Source organism: Anolis carolinensis, chromosome 1 (assembly GCF_035594765.1).
Source record: "Anolis carolinensis isolate JA03-04 chromosome 1, rAnoCar3.1.pri, whole genome shotgun sequence".
Classification (NCBI taxonomy): domain Eukaryota; kingdom Metazoa; phylum Chordata; class Lepidosauria; order Squamata; family Dactyloidae; genus Anolis; species Anolis carolinensis.
Window position 1 is genome coordinate 52,142,316 of NC_085841.1, and position 26,127 is coordinate 52,168,442.

The following is a 26,127-nucleotide window of genomic DNA, read 5'->3' on the forward strand; positions in this document are numbered from 1 at the left end:
GCCATAAGAAGGTCAGTAGCATCTTATTTTCAGGCAGTGTTAAGATGTTTGGAAATGATCTAGGTTTTTCATGACCTCAAATATTTTCTACATTTGCTGCAGGATATTTTCCAATAATAAATTTCAAGTAATAAAAAGTTTCTATCTTTTACTGATTACCTGTAAGGTAAGTAGCTTAATTTTTACAACTGAAAAAGCAACAGATTAATTACTTTTTACAGAGGCTCACAATTTCATCAGCATTGCATTAAACTCCTGAGTTACATAATTAACTTTAACTGACTAAGCCAACATGTAGTATTGAATCAGAAAACCTAAACTACATCAGATTTATTGCATGTTAAAGGCAAATAAATTTGTGTTTGCATTTAATGATGTGGACTATAGTCCACAAAAAGCATATGTTGAAATAGGATCTGTTAATCTTTAAAGTGCTGCAAATTTCTGTCATTTTTGCTGTTAACAGACAATCATTTTCCCAGGGGAAAGTATCTTTAAAAGTTTTAATGCTCCCAGATTTCAATACCTATAATCCTATCATCTGTAAGTATTAAGTAAACTTACACATGTAAATGACACAGGATGTATTTCATGTGACTGGATATGTTAAAATACATTGACAAAGTAACTAATAATTCTATGAATTATTCTGGCACTTGCGAATTTTATTTCCTTCATAGAATTCATATCCTGATTTCCTCCTTATACAGCAGTTCTTAATCTATGTTGTTCCACAGACCCCTTTGCCACTCAGATGAAAACCATGACTATTTCCTAGAATGTAGTACCAAATAGCTTTATGAGACTCAACATTGGCATGTCTTTATATTGCATTAAATTAAAATTTAGGATTATTCAAAATTATGTCTTACAAAGATAATACATTGATTTTTTAAAACTCAAGCTCATGGACCCCCTGAAAGGAAAGGAGATAGAGGGCCAAACAAACCTCCTTTAGGGAGAGATTTCATAACCTGAGAGCAGCTTTCTCCTGTGTTATCATCAAATGTGCCTGAAATGGTGGTAGAACGAAGGGGAAAAAAAACCTTCCAAAGAAAGCCCCATATGGAATATGACACAGTAACCCAGCTGGGGAACACAGGATGAATCCCTGTTCCCTGATCTGCTTTCCAGCTGACCGGAAGCACTGTTTTGTCTGCTCTGAATTTCAGTTTGTTTACCTTCACACAGTACAGCGGTTCTCACACTGTGCTCTGCGGAGCCCATTGTATTGTGTATAGGCCGCGCTGCTGGCGGAGAGGTCCCTTTTCGCAGGTCAGAGTTTCCCTCTTTGTGGGGCAACAGATCTTCTTCCCTATATTTTAGGGGTTGAGAGAAGCCTGTTCTGCTGCTTTCTCTGGAGGGGGTCTTTTTGTAGGGCAGTGTCCCCTTTTTGTGGAGTGAGTGAGGCCTGCTCCCCTGTGCTTCTTGAGAGGGGCTCCTGGCCCATCTGTAAAATTTTAAAATGTAATACGGCCCCTGTGGCCAAAAGTTTATTGGGGCTCCACAAGATTTTTTTTCTTTGTATTGTTCTGTTTCATGATTACTGTGGCATCATAAATCAATGTTGACTTGATAGCAATTAACTACACCAGGCTGTGCAATACATCAGTTTCTAAATTTTACTCCCAAACATTTTTATTGCTTTTGAAGTAATTAACAATGCCACAATTTATTGTTTTAATACTATGTTATACTTTCTGTAGGACTTGATTACATATTGTGTAATGAATCAGTAATCAATAATCAAACCAATAAAAACTTTTAAAAATACAAGTAAATGTAACCTGAACATTCCATGGAAGTATTCATAGTTTTTTGTTTTTGTTTTTAAATATATATGGAAATGATTTAGTGAAAAAAAAACACATATTACAAAAAGATAGCCTTTTAGACCCCTTTTGAAAAAGATTTTCTTATATCTCTACCAAAACATTTTACTTTCCACATTAAGGTGTGGAAAACAAAATTTTTCAGCCAAAAAAAAAATCTTATAAGAATAAAATCCACTGTTAATTAACAGTGGCTCCACCTCATTAACTTATAACATGATTTAATTTATAGCTTAATTTGAAGGATACAATTATTTAACATTGTTAGAACAAATTTAGGATTAATTTAATGGACTGATGTCAGAAATTATATAAAATTATACAAACTGGGTGGCAAGTTTTAGGAAACATTTTTCAAATATCTGTAGATGCTATTTACATACAATAACCATTGTAAAATACAGAGGGGTACTTATATATAACATCAACAGCCAAAGTGCCACCAGTTGTGTTTTGGCTTAATGACAATTAAACACAAAATATTTCACTTCATAAAAAGAGGAATGTTTGGATACTTCAGCCTGAAAAAGCAATTATTTGTTAGATTACTAAGTCAAACTACTACTACCTGATGTGAGAGCAGGAAAATCCAAGATTCTTGGTGAAAAATTAAAAAGCAAATACATACCCATGTAAATGTAGTAAATTTATAACCAAATAAAAGCTTTGAGTAAGAAAACTGATGTCCCATAATGAACAACACATTAGCACTATTCATACACCAACATCTTAAAATGTTTAGCCCATATACAGTGTGAACATAACATACCATTGACACATTCAAAAACATCACAGCACTTGCCAGGTGTTCCGTCTCCACGTGACACTATTTGAGGGATGTAGCCTGCCTCACATTTTGGAACACCACATAAACCAGAGAGACATTCGCACCTGAAACCAAAACATTGAAAGCTCCATAAATAAATGAGGTAACATATGAAGTGGAAAAAACATAAACCAGGAAAAAAGCAGCTATGGTAGCAAATCTATTTTCTGCTGTTACATAATAAAAAGACAACATATCTATTTTGAACACAACACAGTAAACAAAATTTATCACTTGCTTGAAAGGGCAATATTTGACTTTGATCAGAGGACTGGTGTTTCAAGTAAATGTGCTAAAAGTTGCTGATGTTGTAGTTCCTGATCCCTATATTTCCACCTCATGTACTTTCTAAGTAATAATTAGAAAGTGAATGAAGGGAAATCAAACTCTATTCAAAAGTAAATTCCAAATCAGATTGGAAACTATGCAACCTTTCAAATGTCAGAATTCAAGTCCTTGCAGCACCAGCCAACATTTAAAAACAATACTGGGGGTCCCGCATATTTACCACACCATGGCCTTAAAGCTAAAATCACTCCAAATGTCTAACCAAATTTGTATGTATACTGAGACAAAATTTGGAAGTCACCATTACAAACAACAATGTTAGTTGTAACACCTTACTTTTAGGGTTTTGAGACTAAAATTATATTGTTGTGATTGTATTTAAACTATACAATGGATTAGCTTTGAGGTTGGACATAGATGACTTTTTGTTGATCACAAATCTATCACTTTAAGGAATTGACAAGACAGTTGTTAAAGTCCAGTGGGCCTCCGGAGTGTGTGATGAATACTTGAGGGTTAATACCATTCCAAAGGGCAGAGCCTTAGATTGATAGTGGGAATTAAGGTAACAAAAATGAAGATACATGGGAGATGAAGACTGGATAAGGATATGAAAGTACACTTTCAGATTATCTATTCTCATGGGATAATTCCCTGGGATGAGGTACTCTTGAATTATTTGAAGGCTTTCCATCCAGAAAAGAACATGTCCTTGGTGAATTGTTGAGGAATTTGAGGTGACTGCTTATGCTGTCACGTAATCTCCTTTGTATAGAAGACATAGCCTTCTTTTTGTCCATCTCCATGAGGATATAATTAAGAGCAGAGGCCAAGAGAACTGCCTTCTATCAACAGATCACCTGGAATCTCTAAACAAGAGACTATCTGTGTAAGGAACTGTGGCTAAGACAGAACTGTGTTTCAGTGTCTTAACTAATGGACTTTCTGACTAGCTGCTATAGAGTTAGCTGCAAATGTATCAGCAATAAAGACTAATGCTTCCTTTCCTATGATTTAAGCAGGGTCTTGTGGAAAGTCTTTGCATCCAGATTCTTAATGTCAAAAAGATCTTGAATCCACAGCACCACCACCTTGGTTATGAACGATGCAGCAGAAGATGTGCAGAGGAATTGTGACAGCCTTTTAGGGAGGCATCTGTTCTGTTTTTGAGGAGGGCTTTAAAGACTGACTTCCATACTTGAGGGGCCAGGGCATTGGTCAAAAGATTTGAAATTGGGCCATCAAAGAGAGGGTTAAAGCAGGTAGGTAATCTTATCTCTTATGGGAAAACTTAGGGGAGAGAGGAAGGGTGCATTCCCTTAAGTGCTTGAATAGCCATGGGGGGAAAAATTGAGCAAGGCACCCTTATTGAATACAAAGAGCTGAATCTGGTACTTGTGGTGTTCGTTGCTTGTATTCAAAATGGACAGCTTTCCCTCTAGATACAAAATGGCCACCGTAGTGTAAGCAAGCACATGATAATATTTTAGAGATAGTTGTATATAAACTTTGCTCTATGGGTTGTGTGCTTGAGCTTTCTGCTCTTCTGGTTTGCTCTGCTTAAGGCATCAGCAGGAAAAGCAGCTTGCTCAGGAGATGTGGCCTGAGGATTCTGCATGCCCCCCCCCCCCCCCCACACACACAAAATAAGTTCTTCCAACTGTTCATCAGCACTGGAAGAATTTTGAAGAAATATAGGTTCTTCTAAAATGTGGGTGGAAGGAAACCCATCATCTCAGGATAAGAGGCAAAGTTAATCTCTCTTTCAAAAGGAAAATAGTGCCTTTGCATAAAGTCAACTACCCTGTCTGCAGTGACAACTCTGACAGAATTGAACTAAGAGCACAAGTATCTTTGTCCAATTTGTCTTGCTTGGCTGGAAAGGGGTTAGAGTTTGAAGGATGTTTCACTTTATCCTCATCCTTCCCCATTGCCACCCCAGAAAAACAAAGAAAAATTAACAAAGGAATGGAGCAGAGATGCTGGGTGCGAGGTGAGAAGTGGTGGCAAGAGGTGAAAATTGCTTTTTAAAGGCAAGGCAAAAGGTACCAGGGATCTAAGCAACACATGATCCCTTATCTCACCTGGAGAGCAATAGAACTTATCACACTTCTGGATAACTACTCTCTGTACAATGATGGCAGAAAATGTTTCTGAGAATGCCCAGAAATAAAAAATTAAAATTTAAGACACAAGATAGGCAGTATAAAAGACAACTTTATTTTATAAGTGTGTGTCACTCAGGTTTTTTTTTTGTTTACCCTCTGTGTTATTTTTAATGTTCCTTGACAGCTTGGAGAAAAAGTTTGAACTGGTTTTAAAATGACTGAAAACACTGCTTAATAGGGCAATCTGTTTACTCTGGGCTCTATGATTTGTGTCTAATAGCAATGCATGCCACAATATGTGGTCCTCCTCTTGGAGGCATAAGATGACATGGTGAAGAGCTGGACTGCATCAGAGAGGTTAACAGCAAGGCAGTCAGTAGATTAGACTCTACCAAGTACAGTAGAGTCTCACTTATCCAACATAAACAGGCCGGATAAGTGAAAATGTTGGATAATAAGGAGGGATTAAGGAAAAGGCTATTAAAGGTCAAATTACGTTATGATTTTACAAATTAAGCAACAAAACATGTTTTACAACAAATCGACAGAAAAAGCAGTCCAAAAGACAGTAACGTTATGTAGTAATCACTGTATCTATAAATTTAGCACCAAAACATTGCAATATATTGAAAACATTGACTAAAATAATCATTGGCTATTAATACATTGACTACAAATAAAGATAGAATTGCATTAAATGAACTTACAGTAGCAACATTGTCAGAAATTAAATGCATAAAAAGTTCAATCCTTGCTGCCTAGAGAAACAGCTGTGGATCGGGGGAGGAGGAAAACTGCGTTGGATAATCCAGCATGTTGGATAAGTGAGGCTCTACTGTATTAAGATTCGTTCTAGGGTCACCTGAGACAGAATTCCTTAAGCAGACACACCTGACTAAGACAAATTCAGCATCTTATGTGAGCAAAAGCCTAATTGGCAACACTTCTACTACCAATGGTGAGGGGAGTAGAAGAGCTCTTGATAGGAGGCTACTGAGTGGGAGGTGATCATGACAGATGATATCTCAGAGACAAAAACAATGCCACTTTATCTAAGTCTCCTTAATATGACATGACAGCAGAAGTAAACCAATTCTAAGTGTCTTTTATTTTGAAAACCCTGTAATGAGAAAGTCCAAAATTGTCCTGTGGATAGCAATATGAATGCATATTCAAATCCTAAGATATATACAGTGATCTGATAAGATGGCATTCATTGTATAAAATGGTAGATGACACAAATCAAGTATCTGAAGATCTTTGAAATAGTAGGAGGCTAAAGAAAGGTATGCCCCCACATCAGAGTTGTGCCCAGCATGCAACAAAATAGGGATTGCCTTTTTTGGGATTTTTTTTTTAATATTCAAGCTGTGGTTGGTTGAATCCATGGATGCAGAATCTGTGGATAAGGAGGGCTTACGTGAGAAGGGGGGTTGGATGTAGGGAGAAAGAAGATGAAAGGGATACAATCATTGTATCACTGTTTGCTAGGGTGATTACAGATGTTGCTGAGGTAATTATAGGTGAGAAACAAGCAAATATGATGACTAAAACAAGAAGGTGCATATAAAAGATTTTAACAAATAACAATACAAGGTAGAAGAAACTGAAAGTGAACACCTCTTAGCTGGTATACTTTTTTAAAGACATTGATTGGGATCAAATAGGAAAAGGGTTACTTTTTGTAATATGAGCTTTTAATACATTTTCATCAGTAGTCATATAACAATTTATTATGAGTCAGCTATAAGGATGATGGTAACCTGGGTTCAATGAGGTATCTACCAATGGAATCTGAATCTAGTTCAGGTCAGTGTTTTCTGAAGTATTTAATGTGTAACACTGACAATTTCCACCATAGTATGCCAGGGGCTGATACCACATTTGACTATGATTGATTATTTTCCTGGGAGCTCTCCAGAGACCAATGACAGATGGCTTGAAGACTGGCATCAATGATTGTTTCATAGAATGCAAAGGCCCACACAAACAGAATCTTTACCATGCTAAAAGAGTTGCAAGATCCATGAATTGTTGAAGTTAAACATCCTTGTAGCAAATTATTTTGTCCCTAAGAATAAACTCAGCCAAATTATCCAAATCACAACGGAAAAAAATATAAACTTTATTTGAATTATTTCTTGAAACACATATCATGGAAATAGAGTGAAAAAAATATGCTGTATAGTGGGTTGCTATGAGTTTTTCGGGCTGTATGGCAATATTCCAGTAGCATTCTCTACTGACATTTCGTCTGCATTCTCAGATGTTTGTTTTGAGGTCTGTTGGAAATGAGGCAAGTGGTGTGTATAAATATGTGTGTGGAATGTCCAGGGTGAGAGAAAAAACTCTTGTCTGTATGAAGCATGAATATTACAATTAGCCAGCTTGATTCACATTGAGGAGCCTTGCAACTGCAAAGCCTGGCTGTTGCTGCTTGGCTTTGTTCGGAGGTGTTAACTGGCCTTGATTGTTGGCTGTCTGGAATTCCCGTTCTGAATGGTGTTCTTTATTTACTGTCCTGATTCTGGTGTTTTTTTTAAATATTGGTAACCAGATTTTGTTCATGGTTTCCTCTTTGAAATCGTCCACATACTTGTGGATTTCAATGGCTTCTCTGTGTAGTCCCGACATGATGGTTGTCAGAATGGCCAAGCATTTCTGTGTTCTCAAATAATGTGCTATGTCCAGGTTGGTTTATCAAGTGCTCTGCTATAGCTGACTTCTTTGGTTAAGTCTGCAGTGCCTTTCATGTTCCTTGATTCATGTTTGAGCACTGCGTTTGGTGGTTCCTATGGAGAACTGTCCACAGCTGCACAGTATATGGTAGACTCCTGGGGAGGTTAGATAATCCCTCTTATCCTTTGTTAAATTGTCTTGGTGGGTCTATAGATAATTTTGAGGTTGTGTTTCTTCATCAGTTTCCCTATGCAGTCAGTGGTTCTCTTGATGTATGAGAAGAATACTTTTCTTCTAGCTGGATCTTTGTTTTTACTCTTGTGGTTTGTTCTTGGTCTTTAAGCTCTTCTGATGTCTGTAGTGGAGTATCCAGTGGTCTGTAAAGCCCAGTTTACGTGGTTCAGTTCACCTTGGAGGAGGTGAGGTTTGCAGATTTTGTTTGTTTTTTGACCTGGGTGATGGTTGGAATTTTTATGTAGGTATCTATTTGTGTGTGTAGATTTTCTGTAAACTGTGTGGCCCAATTGCTGATTTTGGTTTGTGGATGACTAAGACATCTAGAAATTGTAGTTTTCCTTCATTTTCCTTTTCTATGGTAAATTGGATGTTTGGGTGAAAGTTGTTGATATGGCCCAGGAACTTGTTAGTTCTTCTCAATAGCTTCAAATGATGAAAGTGTCATCGACAAAACTGAACCATATAGTTGGCTTTTTTGTTGCTGTTTCCAGAGCTTGTTTCTCAAAGTGTTTCATGTAGAAATTTGCTATGACTGGGCTGAGAGGGCTCTCCATGGGTACTCCATCTTTCTATTTGTAGAACTCATTTTCCCATTGGAAGTAGCTTGTAGTGAGGAAATGTTGAAACAGGGCTGTGTTGTCTTCTGTGAAATTCCGGTTGATGGGTGCGATGGTGTCTGATATAGGTACCTTGGTGAATAGAGACACCACAATTATGCTGATCAGTTTGTCATTGGCATTGAGTTTGAGATTGCTGATGTTTTTTCTGAAGTGGGCTGAGTCCTTAATGTAGTGACCCCAATATGGGTTTGTAGTGCTGCCAGAAATTTTGTCAAATAGTATGTGGGGGATCCAATGGCATTCACGATGAGTCTGAGCAGAGTGGAGTCCTTGTGGATTTTTGGGAGTCCATAAAGTCTAGGAGGGAGGGCTTCGGATTTGCATAGTTGTTGGCGTATGTTAAGATTGACTGAGGAGTTCTTAATCAACGTTTTGGTTTTCCTAGTGATTTTGTTGGTTGGGTCCCGTTTTAGTTTTTTGTATGTTTTGGGATCCAGGAGTTGTCTGATTTTTTTCTTTGTAATGCTCTGTTGTCGTAATTACCATGGCATTCCCCTTGTCTGCTACAAGAATGAAGATTTCTGGATCTGAGTTGAGGTCTTTGATGGCTTTTTTCTTTCCTTGTTATGTTGCTGGGGGAAGCTGTATAGTGTTTGGTACAGTATGTTATATGGTAAGTTCCAGAAATAGCATAAATACCAAATGTAATGAATTGGTAGATAAACTTTAGGTCTTATGTATTTAAGAAAATGAAATAAAATGTAAAAAGTATGTATTTTTCAGAATCTAGGAAAGATTAATTAAATTGGGGTGTTATGTAGTTTCTGGGCTCTATGGCCGTGTTCTAGAACCATTTTCTCCTGACGTTTTGCCTGAATTTGTGACTGGCATCTTCAGATGATTCTCTGAAGAAGCCAGTAACAAATGCAGGTGAAAGACAAGACAAACTGCTTCAAGAACACGCCCATACAGCCAGGAAACCATACTGATATTAAATAAATTCTATACACTTAATGCCAAATGTATAGTTATGCTTTGAAATTAATTATGATGATTCATTATGTGAGTACACTATTCTTGTGATCTTTAAGTCTGACCATTGGCAATATAGTGTATATATTCTGTAACTCTTCATTTTTATAAACTTTATACCCTTATGTGCATTATGGACACTTATCTTCTGTTCTGCTCTCTTGGTTTATTAGTATACGCACGCATGTAGACACACATAATATACAATTAAATCTCATGCCTTCTCTAAGGTTTAAGGCTATTTGAGATTTACAATGATACTCTATGCTTGCAAGATATATGATCTGAGGCTCTTTTATGAAAATACTCTAAAGACTTGATTAACTCCTCAAATTGAGTTGAATATTAGCCTGGTACAAATGTAGTATGTCTAATTTGCCCTTACTTGTCAGCTGACAAGTTTATACACATCAGGTGCAAGACCTCAGCTTCTGTTCCAGCTGCATTCTTCATTGCCATATGTCATCTTTCATTAAGAGGAACATTAACAGACCCACTAAAGCTTAAATATTTGGGATTGCTATTGTCCCCAGGGCCAGATCAGCTACATCCCAAGAGTATTGAAGGAACTAGCTGAAGTTATTTCGGAACCACTGGCAATAATCTTCAAGGGTTCTTGGAGAACTGAAGAAGTCCCAGAAGATTGGAGGAGGGCAAATGTGGTTCCTATCTGTTGGGGGTGTTTTGAATGCAATTTCCTGCTTCTTGGCAGGGGGTTGGACTGGATGGCCCATGAGGTCTCTTCCAACTCCACTATTCTATGATTCTATGATTCTATGCTACAGCAGGATGATTCTATAATAGGCAAGATGTAAGACTAACTGATTGGGAGGTGATACAAGTCACTGGCAAGTAAGACTGCAGTGGCTGAGACTTAGAGCAATATAAATAGTCTATGGTAGGCAGCTTTTGAAGCTCAATAGCTGAACCTCAAATATGCATGAGCAGAAAGTAGCTGTTGAAAGCTGCAAGAATACTGTCAGTATTTAGTTTTGATCCCATAGAATATAAAATTAATGTCAAATTAATATCAATCACAGAGAGTTCTTTAAAACAAATTATGGTCAATTTTTTACCTAACTCTATGCATGTCTTGGTTCAATAAGAAACTGTCATAGCTCAAATAAGTAGATGTAAAGAAGATGATTAATTAATACTTCATATGGGAATTTAGGAATTTACCTTATGCTAAGATAGGCTACTAGTCTATCAGTGGTGTCAATTCTATCTAGCAGCTTTCTGGGGCTTCAGGCAGAATTCTTTCCTAGTCCACCAGGAGATCCCTGGCATTACCTGATGGTCTTCTTCTAAATACTGCCCAGATAAAGTAAGACATGGGCTCCCATGCTTTTCCCTTTTGTGCAGAGAAGATGAAAAATGTGTCAACATTTCATTTTGTTTTCAAAGATCACCTGCTTCTCACTGTGTAGTCATAGTTTATAACAGACTTCTCAACAAGTGGTAATTATTGCGCAGTCAATTTTAAGAACATGAGAGGCACTGCAGACTAACACACCCAGAGAAATCAGCCATAGCAGAGCACTTGATGAACCAACCTGGACACAATATATTATTTGAGAACACAGAAATGCTCGACCATTCCAACAACTATCATGTCAGATCACACAGAGAAGCCAGTGAAATCCACAAGCATGTGGACAACTTCAACAGAAAGGAGGAAACCATGAAAATGGTCAAAATCTGGCTATCAGTATTAAAAAACTCAAAAATCAGAACAGTAAATAAGAAGCAACACTCTGAAAACAGAGGAGTTCCAGAAATGAATCAACCAGGGGCAGCTAACAACTTTGAACAAAGGATGCCCCCAGGCAGGAAGAAGCCAGGAGATGAAGCTATTCAATGCTAATTTAGGTGATTAACTACAACATTCACTCCAACTGACAAGAGTTCTTCTCTCACCCTGCAATTTCCACAGATATATATAAACCTTCCTTGCTTAGTTTCTCCATACCCCACAACCTCTGAGGATGCCTGCCATAGATGTGGGTGAAACGTTAGGAGAGAATACTTCTGGAACATGGCCATACAGCCTGGAAAACATACAATAACTCTGTGATCCCAGCCATGAAAGCCTTCGACAACACAATTTTAAGTTGTAAATTTTAATCTGCACTTTATCAATTGATTTGAACGTGTATTTTGTATTAACTCTGTGTATTTTGTTGTATATGTTTTAATAGTGTTTTATCTCTTGGTTTAATGATGCTGTATCCCACCTCGAGCTGAGGGAGAGGTGAGTAATACATTCATCATTATTATTATTATTATTATTATTATTATTATTATTATTATTATTTTATTGTATGACACAGCAAACAAGATAGACATGCTGGATTTCGTATCACAATTATTATTATTATTTTTATTATTATTATTATTATTAATGGACACTTAAATTTATAAGTGTCAAATTTGCAAGCTATCAGAAAACGAGAGCCCAAAATTTGGGAGAAGCCATATCACGACTAGATTGACTAAAGCAGTGTTTCTCAAACTTTGCTCCCCCAGGTATTTTGGACTTCAGCTCCTACAATTCCTAAGAGCTGGTATTCTTTCTGGGAGCTGAAATCCAAAACATCTGGAGGAGCAGAGTTCGAGAAACACTAAACTAAAGGATTTGCTCATCCTTGCCACCATGTACAATATATATATATATATTATACTCAGAACACTTTAGGTTGAAGTTATATCATAAAATAAAGCTGCCAGTCTGAATCTGAAAAAGATGTACAACATCTGAGAAGTTTAAAAGTATTTCTTGATATCAAAATACTCTAGGAACATCTATCTAAATTTATGTAGATACTATTTTTCATTTCATATTTTAAAAAAAGTTAAGAGCTGTCAAGCTAAAATTATGACTGTTTTTATTTCAATAAAGCATGGAAAATTATAATTTACAGTAAAACAATTTGGTTGAAAAATAGACTATTTTAAGTCCTTTCAGAAATCACATTTCAAAATTTTAAGGAAGTGTGAATTTTTCCATTCCAGTCCTTTGTCTTCACATAAAACGCCTTTCAGAAATTTAAGTAGAATTCTTACATACAATAAGAGCGATAACCTATTATCAAATATGTATACAACGAACCTTGCAGGAAGAGTACAACATCCATCAGCTGTCAGCCTGACTTGCGTCTCATAGCTATCCAAAGGACAAGCAACTTGTTGGACAGGAGGGCATTCCACTGTACTACAGTCTACGCTGAACACTGTTGGAAAAACAAATCAGAAAATGATTAAGACTCATTTGGTTTGGAAAGCATGACAATAAGGCTCCCTTTTGTTCAACTTATTGCCAGAATACAAAAAACACATTAATGTGTACAAAGGTCACTGAGCAATAAGAGTAACATTTCAACATGAGCCTCTAGATTATTGTGAATATAGATCAGTCTCAAAATCTTAATTCTCAGAACTCTGTCACAGGGTCTTTTCTCACGCACACATTCACAAACATATTAAACATGTTAGAATATAATGATACCTACTTCCAGGATATTTGGCTACCATGGAAAGTCAAATGTATGAATGTGAATTCTAATTCAAGCACAACATAAAAAGTACAATTTTTAAAACTTTATTTTGATTTTGAAGAATAAAGACCATAATTTTCTGGCATACATTAATTAGAATTCAGAGGCGTAAAAAACTATGTATGTTAATCACAGAGACCGCAAAGCAGTCGTCCTTATACAAAACCTCCCCTAGCAAGTATTTTAGACTACAGATGCCATAATTTCTGACCACTAACCATGCCAGATGGGTGCTAATGATAACTGAAGTCTAATACTTCTGGAGAAAATCAATCTGGGCATGACTCTCATTTATTACATCAATAGAGGAGGGAAAGATATGACCATCATGTAGCAAACTCTGATTAATTACTCAAAGGTCCTCAAATAGAACAATGATTGTTATAAAGATAATTCTGGTGACAGGAATTGATGAGTAGTGTCCCCCCCCCCCCCCCGTTCTAAAGAATGTACTTATTAGATGACTTGCCAGTCAGAAATGCATGGTGTGAAAAGTAGTAATATTTCAGGACAATATACTGGGTATTTTGTGAAGGCTGCATTAGAATTACTGAACCTACTAACTCTTTCTCAGCTTGTCTACCTAGAAGCTAGAAAACTGCAAACAAGCAAAGGGACAGAACAGAGTTTTACTGATGCATTTTCAGTGGTTCATTGTGTATTCATGTGTACAGATGTGTTTTTATGCCTGACACATTTCTTACTGGAGGCATATGTTAATTACATATGTCTTAAGCGCAAAGTTATTGTGATCATATTTATATATGGGAACAATAACACACTCTCCTTTTCAGAAAAAGACAGAAAGGGAGTTTTGTAGTAACAGCATTCACCCTCTGTTAAAGGACACCTAGTAGTAAAAAGATACTTATTTTTCCATTCCTCTGTCTATTTAAAAAGAGATTTCAGTTAACTAAAGATAAATTATGTTGTACACAGAAAATTAGTGACAGATGAAACTAGTTAGACTGGGATCTACAGTTGGATTTATGGGTAATGTGTAGTAGATAGACTATAGTTTTTTGACTCCCACTTATATAATAGTAACCAAAAATATTTTTTCTCCATAAAAATTTGCCAAGTTAAATGAAGAGATAACCAGAGGTAGGTATCTTTAAAGGGACCAAGAGTACATATTCATTCTGGAACAAATATGGATAGATGAATGGATATACAGACAGTCTCCGAGTTACAAACATCAACTTATGAATGACTCATAGTTAAGAATGGGAGCGAGACAACAGGAAGTGAGAGTAATCTACCCTAGAAAGGGAAATTTCCTCAAGGAAAAGTTACCATGGGAAAAAGGTGCCTTCACTGAAGCTTTCTCGCCAATCCTTGTTTCCACAAGTGAGATTTTTCAAAATCCAATTCTCATAGAGACAGAAAGTGATGTAAAATCCTCTGACGAGGGCTACAGATAGCTATATATGTATGTGTGTATGTGTATATATATATATATATATATATATATATATATATATATATGGCTGTGAATATAGATATTCATCTATCTATCTATCTATCTATCTATCTATCTATATATATATGGCTGGAGTCACACTTTAAAATGTACGTGTTCTGACTTATATACAAATTCAACTAAAGAATAAACCAACAGAACCTATCTTGTTTGTAACTTGGGGACTGCCTGCGTATGTGTTTGGGTGTGTGTGTGTGTGCCTATTTATATATATATATCACCATCCATATGTTCCAAATGTGTTCAATTAACCATCAAATTCTTCTTATCACAATAACATGGAATGAAGTTGCTGGAACTAAACACTGGATCTTTGTAAAGGTGCAATGACAAAGAACTTGGGAATTCTAGTAAAAGATTAGTAACATCTTGAGGTCTGCTCACATCTGGTCTACAACTATAATAAAAGGGGCAGAAGATATAGCAGTTGGAATGTACTGTAATTGGTTCTGAAGTGCAGCCAAAATAGTTCAGCCCCTCACACTGTCCCACAATTTGTTCAAGTTTATATATGAATATGAAAATTGGTCCATATTATGGCTGCAATATCTAGTACAAAAACTAGGTATTTACTTTGCAGTCAGTAAGCAGAAACCCTGAGCACAACTGGCTTCAAAAACGTAGCCAACTTTATTGTTATTGAATGGAAAGCTGTTGGTTGTGTTTTTGCCTAATTCATGTCGAACTCTGACCTCCAAGAACATTCACTGGTGGCTACCCTTCTGCAACCTGCACCACAAAAATTATATCTGAAGAGCTTCCTAGTTCTTCAGTTGCCAGTTTTAGGGTAAACTAGGAGTTACAATCAAGGAAACACTATTGCTAAATAATGCTCTACACCTTGTGAGTTGCCCAGAGCTCTACTTTGTGAAAAAAGTCAGTCAGATCAACTAACCAGCCCACAATCCACTTTATGCTTCAAATGGCCAAAGCATACGCAACTGGTATTTCCTTTATATTTCTTGAAAATTGCTGAGATGAGTTTACCACTAGTTTAAAATTTTCATCACTGAATGCCTTCACACAATGGTACCAATGGAAGGAAAGATCACATGGCTGGATTATCAAATAATTATGACATCTGGATGTGTTACTAGTAAGTGTTGTGACAACCAGCCAAAGCTTTGAGGTAGGAATATCTTCAGATCACTTTCACTGGACATTCAAGCTTCCAGTGAAAGTGCAGATAACATTTCTGCAACCTTTCCAGGATTTCCATAAAACTTGAAACACTGCGTTGGAAACTCTCAATGTTACTAGGTGTTGGAATTCTCTTTCCACTGCCTTTCCTTCTTTATAACATTAATGAAAAGTAAATCACCAAATTCAAACCATGCTTCAGAATTTTTAAAATAGCCACAACCAGCAGTAAATGAAGGACTTGGTTTTTTTAAAAAGTTTAAAGAAATAACAAACTATTATCACAACATTGCTATCATCAGAGAATGTGCATCCACCCACTATCTCTCACCTCCCTTGTCCCATTTTTAATGTCCACCCTAATAACGAGAAATCCGTTGGAAAATAGTTGCACCAACCCTACTTTGTAGCATTTACTTCATTCTTCTGAACATGTTACACATTACTCTTGTTCTCTGAATAGTTATGTAATATAGAACAGTTCAGCTGAAATATTTTTTCTCTCTAAACTGATAAGAACTGAGAAGCATACAGAGCTCACACTTGGCTGTTAGCTCTGGACTTTTAAATCTATATATCTATATATAAATGTTTCAAAATTGAAGTGGTTACCTGGTTTACATTCATAGAAGTCACAGCATTCCCCTGGTTTGCCTGATGCTTTAGAAACCAATATATTCAAATATCCTGGTTGGCAAACTTTCCTCAAACACCCGGCAGGGTTACACACGCAGCGGCTAGGTAGAGGGCAGCATTCACCAGGTGGAGCATACCCTTCAATCAAAACAGAATCTTCTGGACAGCGAGGAGAAAACTGTACTTCACAACGGGCTTTGGAGCAGTCAGGCTTTTCTTCTGAAAACAAGACAGTGTGTGGATGTCAGTAATACGCTGTCCTGGTAGGTGAAGCTTTAAAGTACCTTGGCCATACTTGTAATATAAAAAAGGTACCACTAGCAGTAGTATTCACTAATCTATTATGTTCTACTAAAGGGATATCAATAAAAATTCCCTGTTCCAAGTTTGCCAGAGTAAAAATTAGAGAGGGCTCCTGTACTTTGAACATTTTTGTATAAGAGGGAATTTCAGAAGGTATTGCTTTGTTTCCCAACTGCATGACAGCCAACACCTGCAAAAATTCCCTGTTCCATACAAACATTAAATGTACATGAGTGCAGTTTCCACTTTGTCAACCTTAAACTAGTATCATCCACTATCATAGATACCATAAAAGGGGACAATGAAACCCATTACATTTCAATAAATAATTTACCACAACAAGTATTTGCTTTGGAGACACAAAGCATTTGTTGCAGTTTTATGTGGCTTTTTAGAAGCTCTCAAAACATACATTCATGCATATCAAGTTATACAATAGAAGTGGCAGATTTTCAGTAGGGAGGGGAAAAGATAAATCTGATAGCTGAGATACAATTCTAAAATGGCACTGAAAACCACCAGAGTACAAGCGTGTCCACACTTTCTAAAACGTCCTTAAGCAGAACTCCCTGAAACATAACAGCATAAATCCTAAACTACAAATACACAAATATTCAATGAATAATAATTTCTTTGAGTCATTTTTTTTTATTTGAGTACTTTGAGTAACAAGATAATCAGTTATGGATGTTACATTGGTAAAAAGGTAAATTAATTCATTAGCTTTCAATGGGGGGCACGGGAGAGAAAAATAAATTAAGTTTTTAGGGAACAAAAAACAAAAACAGGCATAACTACTTTAAGTACAGGAAGACAGTTTTCCAATAAATTAAAATGCTCCTCTTCTCTTTTCTGGGTCTGTTTTCTAAGAATAAGAACAAAAGAACAGCAGTGCTTTCAATTTTAATGGTCTATAATAAGAGCTGATGTGTAAAGTGATTCTAACAAGATGAATCTTACCATGTAACAGCATTACTAGATATGAAAAACCACAGCTCATTGGTTTGGTACCTGTTCGAGAAGTCTGCCATTTCTAAACCAAAAAATGTTCAAGTGTAAATGGAGGATTGCAAGCATCCTTCTACAGGATTTGTTAACAAAATAATTACGTCCAGGATGGGCTATAGCTAAGAGTCTGTGCCTCTATGATATTCTATGTGGCAAGAGATAGTTTCTGCACTATAATCTCACATGTTGTCTAGTTTTGTAAAGATTGGGCACTGTCAAATGAAATATTTTCAATGGCTTCTGCAAGACGAAAAATGTTTTAACTGGTCCTCATAATTGGTTTGGTTACACAGTTCCAATCCTTTCAAACAAAAATTTCAAAAGCAGTAATTTATCATTGAATATTAAAAGAATTCAATAATCATAAATTTAACATTACAATATAAAAATATCATGAAGACCAGCAATAAAAAGAGAAACCAGCCAAAATAATGCATCTTTTAAAGGATAAGAAAGTACAATTGTTAGCCTAATGTTGCTCGTAAAATAGGTTCCAGTCAAATGTCACATGATGAGCATTTTATCTTTAAAAGTCCCCTTCTATATTTGCCATGCCTTATTTCTCAAGATTATCATAGCCAAAACAAGGCAGCTGAAACAGATCTTAAGACAGTACCCCGTTTTCCCGAAAATAAGACAGTGTCTTATATTAATTTTTGCTCCAAAAGCTGTGCTAGGTCTTATTTTCAGGGGATGTCTTATTTTTTCATGAAGAAGAATTCACATTCATTGCTGAACAAAAAATGAACATTTATTATATACTGTAGAGTTGTTATCACAAACCAGCATAACCAATCCAAACTGGTCACTACTACAGAAAATGTGGTGTTTGTGTCCCAAACATTGCACTGGGTCTCAGAATTATTCTGTGAACACATCTACTACAGATTTTTGTCACTGAGTTTGGCAGTAGTGGTGTTCAAATCAATGAAAAGTAAAGGTTCCTTCCCCCAAGCTAGTAAGTATATATATATATATATATATATATATATATATATAGAGAGAGAGAGAGAGAGAGAGAGAGAGAGAGAGAGAGAGAGTGTCGTGGATGCACCACCCGTTGATACAGGATGTTGTACTAGTACACATTTTTTTAAAAATGCTGTGAGGAAGTAAAAGAGTTGGCTGTGTTTACTAATCCTTATTACTCCTTTTAAAAAACCAAGCTTAAAAATAAAGAGGGTGAAAAGAGAGAAGGGGTGGTGGCGGAGAGGTGTGATAAAAGAGAGTTGATCCCAAAGCAAAATGACTTTCTAGCCTGGGAGAGCATATCAAATCAAAATTTGAAAGGCGGGTTTTTTCCCCATCATCCCCACGAGGGAGCTTTCTCTCTCACTCTCTATCCCTCAGAGGCACCCTCTTTCTGCCTCTACTTGGCACCCAAAAGTTTGGCAAAGAGAATCCTTGAAGGGAGAAAACTTCTGTCTTGTCTTCCTTCCTTCTTTCCTGCCTTCCCTTTACCTGCAGCTCAAGAGTACCCTCAGGACTTAGGCCAGGAGTAGCACGGTGAAAAGCCACAGGCCAGGCCCCGCTTCAGCCATGTTCCAGGGAGGGAGGGGGAGGAGGAGGAAGCTAGGGTGATTCATGGCTTCTTAAGAAATGAGCCTCCTCCCCCCCTCCTCCTTCGTGAAGGCATCGGTTTCGGCCTCCTGGGCAAACACACACTGTGGGAGAGGAGGCGCCGAAGAAAAAAGGGACTCCTGCCTGGCGATTCCTCCTGCGCATGCACCCCTAAGCACAAAGCATCTCTTTCAAGCCAGCTGAAGGATGCAGCCATCCTTGGTGGGCTCCACTATGTGCATTGGTTGTGAGTGAATTACGACTCCCACTCACGCACCTTTCCCTCCTTCATGTGGCATGCACCTTCCTCGGGTCTTCCTAGGTCTTACTTTCGGGGGATGTCTTATATTTTGCAAGTCAGCAAAACCTCTGTTAGGTCCTATTTTCTTGAGAAGTCCTATTTTCGGGGAAACACAGTAGGCAGAATCATATGGTAGGAGTTATTCCTTCAAAAGCACCTACAGCCCCTAAAAGCACTAGGTCCTGTTTTCTGTTGGACCCTGAGCTGAGTCAGCCCTGGTTAGTACTAGGATGGGAGGCCTCTGAAAAATAACTGTATGGTATATTTTAAAGGAAATAACTGGAACACCCCACCCCACCCATGATATTCCTTAAATTTGAATAATATATTATGATCAACAGATCAGACAATCTGATATTTCTTGCCTGAGTAAACCTATGAAATTTCTGGGGTTCACATAGGCAAACAAGTGACTTGAAGACTCATACTCGCACAGTCCTTAATATAACAAAGAACTAAAAGTATTTTAACTGGAAACATTTTGGGTAATAAATGATCTACCCAAATCACTTTTCTGCTTCCAGATACTAGTCTGACTCTGCTATTCTAGATTGGAAATCTATGAATGTCTCCTGTGAATAAGACTTTATTTCTTTAAGGTAATCTGATGGAATTTAATCCTTTTCTCAGTCCCATCACCTTCTAAGGCACGCCTGCTGAAGACATAAGAGAGGATCACCTTAGTCAATGTTTTCAGAACATCAAGAATCCTAGCCAGTTTATTCAATGGTCAGGAATTCTGGGAACTGAAGTCCCAAACAGCTGGCGGGCCACAGGTTGTGTAGGCCTGATCTAAAGTGTTCTGTCAGACATATGCCAATTCAATATGGAATTTTCCAAGCAAAGATCTGTGAAATTAAGAATGTATTTCTTAGACCTTACGAAAAATATTCAAACGGCACTCTGAATATGAAGTTAGGTGTAACGTCTATGTGCCATGTGTCAAATGAATTACTTAGTCTTTTTAGGCCTGTTAAACACAACTAACAGTAAAATGAAGTACACATATACATAATTTAATCTGAACAGAGCCGGTCCAACAATGAGGCGAATAAAGCGGTCGCTTCGGGCGCAAAACATACGGGGGCGCAGTCAAGACTGCTTTTTCTGTTGATTTGTTGTAAAACATGATGTTTTGGTGCATAATTTGTAAAATCTTAATGTAATTTGATGTTTAATAGGCTTTTCCTTAATCCCTCCTTATTATCCAACATTTTCGCTTATCCAACACTTTTATTTTTCAGTGATTGTTTGGGGGGGGGGGGCGCCAAAATTCTGTTCGCCTACACTTGAAAAATACCTAGGGCCGGCTCTGAATCTGAAACAACTAACTCCCTGTTCCCTATTGTTAAATATTTATTTTTTGCTTCAGCATATTTTTCATTATTCTAACAAAATGGTCATTGCAGCAAGTAAACTGTACATAAACTACAGTCTGGTTTAGCAGTGAAATGCTTAATGTAAACAGGTAGCTGGTAATTCACTCTAAAATTTTCATTTTCTGAAAGCGATACGTATATGCTGAACTTAAGGAAAGGGAAAAAGCAATTTTCCAGAACAATACTAATTTTTTAAAAGCCAACAACTTAGCTGAACCAGAACATAGCAATACTTGCGAGCAGTTTCTTTATTTTTGTAAAATTTATATCTTCTTCTATCCCCATGAGCTCATAAAATTGAGGGCTCATAAAGTATGATTAATCATAACCTGTATTGTCAGCTTGTCTTAGCTATTTCTTTCCACTTTATTGTAATCTGCATTATTACATTGAATATGTGTATGAATGTATACGAGTTCAATGAATAGTGCTCAAAATATCAAGGTAACACAGATAACCAAACTGATAGTTAAAACTCAAAAGACAGAATCAGTAATCAAGTTGACTTTTGCTAGAGAGCTGGCTCCAAACAAATGAAATGAATTTCAATAGGGATAAATGTAAATTTCTACATTCCGGAAGTAGAAATCAGAAGCACAAAGACAGCATAATGTATACCCGATATCATCTCTATGCAGATAATGTTCAACTCTATCACTCCTTTCTACCTGCTACTAAGGAGGCTGTTCAGGTCCTGAACCGGTGCTTGGCAGCTGTGTCTGTCTGGATGAGAGCGAACAAATTGAAGCTGAATCCAGACAAGACAGAGGTTCTCGTGGTCAGTCGCAAGGCCGAATAGGGTATACGGTTACAGCCTGTGTTAGATGGGGTTGCACTCCCCCTGAAGTCGCAGGTTTGCAGCTTGGGAGTGATCCTGGACTCATTGTTGAGCCTGGAACCTCAGGTTTCGGTGGTGGCCAGGGGAGCTTTTGCCAGGCTGTGGTGCAGGCTGGTTAGTAGCCAGCTGCAATAAATCACCATGACCAAGAGGTCATGAGTTCGAAGCTAGCCCGTGTCGAAGTGAGCACCTGACCATTAAAATAAAAAATAGCCCTGCACGTTGTTGACCTAAGCAACCTAAAAGATAGTTGCATCTATCAAGTAGGAAATTTAGGTACCACTTATGTGGGGAGACTAATTTAACTAATTTATGACACCGTAAAAATCGTCCAGCAGTGTTTGGAACAAGCAAGTATCCAAGGACTCGTGTCACAGTGGATGATGAAGCAGCTGCTCCCCCTGTGGCTGGAATTGAGCATACCCTCAGGAAGCTGGAAAAGGTTAAATTGCCTCTGTATCTCTGTCTCTATATTCATATGGCATTGAATGTTTGCCATGTATGTGTACATTGGGATCTGTCCTGAGTCCCCTTCGGGTGAGAAGGGCGGAATAATAATAATAATAATAATAATAATAATAATAATAATAATAATAATTAAAAAAAACTTTATTTATACCCCGCCACCATCTCCCCAATGGGGATTCGGGGCGGCTTGCATGGGGCCATGCCCAAAACAATACAATGTAAACAGCATATAAAAGAACAGCACAACACAATACAATAAGCAATACAGTAAATAATATCAATTACAAAATAAAACAAGGAGACAATAAAAACAAGGGCAGTAAATACTGTAAGGAAGTAAGTAAGTAAGTAAGTAAAAATTGTGCGCCAACTGTGTCCGTACCTTGGGAAGTCAACTTGGCCATGGTGTTCCACACTCTAGTTACATCCCAAAAAGATTACTGCAACACGCTCTAACGGGCAGCAGCTAGGCTGCTCACCAGAGCGGTGTACAGGGAGCATACAACCTCCTGTTACGTCAGCTCCACTGGCTACCAGTATGCTACCGAGCACAATTCTAAGTGCTGGTTTTTGCCTATAAAACCCTAAATGGTTCCAGCCCAGTCTACCTGTCCGAACATATCTTTCCCTATGAACTACCCCGGAGATTAAGATCATCTGGGGAGGCCGTGCTCTCGATCCCGCCTCCTTCACAAGCGTGACTGATGGACACGAGACAGGGTCTTCTCAGTGGTGGCCCCTCAGCTGTGCAATTCCCTCCCTAGCGATATTAGATCAGCCCCCTCCCTCCTAGCCTTTAGAAAGGAAGTAAAAACCTGGCTTTGGTAGCAGGTCTTTGAAAAATAGTGCAGTGCAGTAATTTTAACGGGAAATTGTGCAATTTGATTATGGAATGGTCTTAGACTTTGACTCCTGGATGATGTGTTTTAAAACTGGAATGTATTTTAATTACGTTAGTATGCATGTATTAACTGTAATCCAATTTTATCTCAAGCTTAAGGCACGGTATAAGTGCCATTTGTAAGCCTCCCTCTTGGGGTAAAGAAAGGTGTGGTATAAATAAAGTAAATAAACAAACAATACCCTGACAAACATCTGACTAAAACGATCGAGGAAATTTAACGGACCAGAAAATTCTTGGGACTTCTTCCAAATCCAGAGTTCTATGATGCTACGAATACCTTCCTTTCTCTCTATTTCCTCATGGTCTGAGGAATCATTGTTCAGTTATATGATTCCATAGCTATAATCTGAAATGTTGCAACCTAATATATTATACACACACCTTTCACAGAGTGAACTACTTCTGTCATTCAACCGAGGCACTGAATCCTTTTTATATCATAATCTTAATATATGTATTCTACAAGAATAAGATTTTGTATGCCGTAAGAACACTGTACACCAAACTTGGATGATCGCCAACGTTTATTCTCAGTCAACTTCAGTTTATTCATAAAATAGTTCAGTAAGGTATAATGGAAGGCGCTAACTGAAGAAATTAGCCTTCCATGTTCACTGGGGCTAGGGATGCAGGACTCCTACAAATGTAGAAAAACCACACATAAAAGTTCTACTTTTTTATCTGAGAGTACACCTCTAGAAATTTCTAGATCCTCCAGCAGGATTCCACAGTCAACCTCTGCCAGAATTTGACCACAGATTGCCATTAGATGATATAGAGATTTTTAGAGAGGTGTTCTGAAGAGTTTCAAACTGTATTATATTGCAGTGTAAATGGGGCCAGAGATTCTCAGAAAAACATTTTAATCCAATCTGCCAATAATTAAATCTGTAAATGTCAAACCTGCAAATGTGGAGGGCACTAATCAAGGGAAGTCATATCAACCAGGAATCAAGCAATAATTTCCAAGCCATATTATCTTATCTTCTGGAAATCTATGCTGTGACAATCAAACTTTGCACTATATCTGGACGAGCAGCAATGAAACAGCAGTTTTCACTCAAAATAAGAGTGGATGGGTTAAAATGTTATTTGATTTTCATCACTGTGAAAAAACCCAGAAAGTACTATTCCTATGTAATTTTTTTTTTTTACTCTCCATACAAGGCATGAGATTCTTTATTTTACGGATGGTGATTTATTGATTTATAATATCCTTCTTTTCTCCTGTTAGACTACAGCACCCAGTAACTACCTGGCACAATCAATAGTAAATAATCTGGAAGTTTCAAAATTACTGTTCCAGCTCTGATTAAAAAGTCTTTGAGACAGTGAGACTGCTTCTTAACCTGTAATAATTATTCTTTGAAAACAGGATTAATATTCGAGAAAGTTAGATGCACGGCATATGCCTCAGCTACTTGAATGAAACTAATCCTATATAAGTTTTTTTAATTGTTAGCGTTGTCATTTTTAGCTCTGGCGATGGCAACTGCATACCCCAATTTAACTCTGGATCCCACTCATGCTTTCAGATGCTACATCACATCTGGTTGCTACTTTCAGTCAAAATCTATATATATATATAAGGGTAATGACATTTCGGCCTAGGACAAAACAACAAAACTACACATCCCAGAAACACTAAACTTGGCAGCAAAACCCCTCATCCATGCCTCTATGTTCATACAACAAAAAGAAAAGAAAAAGAAAGTCCTAATTAGAGGGAGAGGAATAATTGTTTTTATCCAATTGCTGCCAGTTAGAAGGCTAAGCTCCGCCCACTTGGTCTCCTAGCAACCCACTCAGCCCAGGGGACAGACAGAGTTAGGCCTCAGGCCTCTTCCACACTGCCTATAAAATACAGATTATCTGATTTTAACTGGATTATATGGCAGTGTAGACTCAAGGCCCTTCCACACAGCTATATAACCCATTTATAATGGAGTTAATGTAAGGTAAAACCTTTACCCTTTACCTTAACTACCACCAATTCCTCAATACTTTATTTCCCATGCCACCATACTTTGCCACAGCAACGCGTGGCTGGGCACAGCTAGTCTATATATATATAAAAGGGCAATTAAATTTTGGCCTAGGACAAAACAACACATCCCAGAAACACTAAACTTGGCAGCACAACCCCTCATCCATGCCTCTACGTTCATACAACAAAAAGCTCCAGCTACTCCAGAAAATGGCCAGGCTTTGAGACTGCAAGGCTATTCACTGCTATTCCACCTGGCCAACAAAGCCACAGCAACGCATGGCTGGGCAAAGCTAGTAAATTATATAAAGTTTGGACAAGCTAAACCACTGCATTTGGGAACAGTTTTAGGGGATTTGGGCACATTTTGGAATAACAAATTGCCTACTGATTAGCCTGATAAAAAGGGGAAGCTATTGGAGGGGGGTTGCATTTTGCCCACATGTTTAGCTATTTGTTTCTTGAAATCTTACTGATTTACAGCAGGCTCAGAAAATATGATTTTAATTTTCTTGATTAAGTGTTTTCCCCTTTTTTAAAGCATAATATTCTATCACTGTAAGAAATTTTAGATCTGAAGTCTAAAATTTATGGCATTACATAACCTCCATGCTCTTTAGATCAATGCATCCTGACATGTTCTTTAAAAACCTTTAAAAATTAAATATGATAGTTTTAGACATTAGAGTTCCAGTTATCCAACATAAACGGGCGGGCCCAATGTTGGATAACTGAAATTGACGGATAATATGGAGGCCCTATTCAACCCGGGGGCGTGGCAAGGAGGGAATGGACTTTTGCACCCCATGCATGGAGGAGGGTGCAGAGGGGAGAGCCAAACTTGAGAGGCGCCATTTGAGAAACCTTTGAAACTGAGGCCGCAGGAAGGTGCCTGGAGGGAGGCAGGCTCACAAGGAAGCTTTAATGGAAAAATCCCCCCCCCCGGCACCTTCCTTGTTTACCTTAGAGGAGCTCGAAGGCTCCCACCAGCTGTTCCTAGG

At 37.6% G+C, this 26,127-nt stretch overlaps 1 protein-coding gene across 6 annotated transcripts in view; it reads right to left on the bottom strand.

The window, feature by feature from the left end:
• crim1 (cysteine rich transmembrane BMP regulator 1) overlaps positions 1 to 26,127 on the bottom strand; it is a 152,082-nt gene that overhangs the window by 49,175 nt on the left and 76,780 nt on the right. For 4 of the 6 annotated variants that reach the window (XM_062974385.1, XM_062974380.1, XM_062974372.1 and 1 more), the window contains 3 exons: positions 16,355 to 16,597; positions 12,675 to 12,795; positions 2,602 to 2,723 (listed from right to left, as the gene is read on the bottom strand). In XM_062974385.1, the coding sequence (XP_062830455.1) occupies positions 2,602 to 2,723; positions 12,675 to 12,795; positions 16,355 to 16,597 (486 nt within the window). The remainder of the gene's footprint in view (positions 1 to 2,601; positions 2,724 to 12,674; positions 12,796 to 16,354; positions 16,598 to 26,127) is intronic. The other 2 variants (XM_062974399.1, XM_062974392.1) reach the window with 1 other exon arrangement.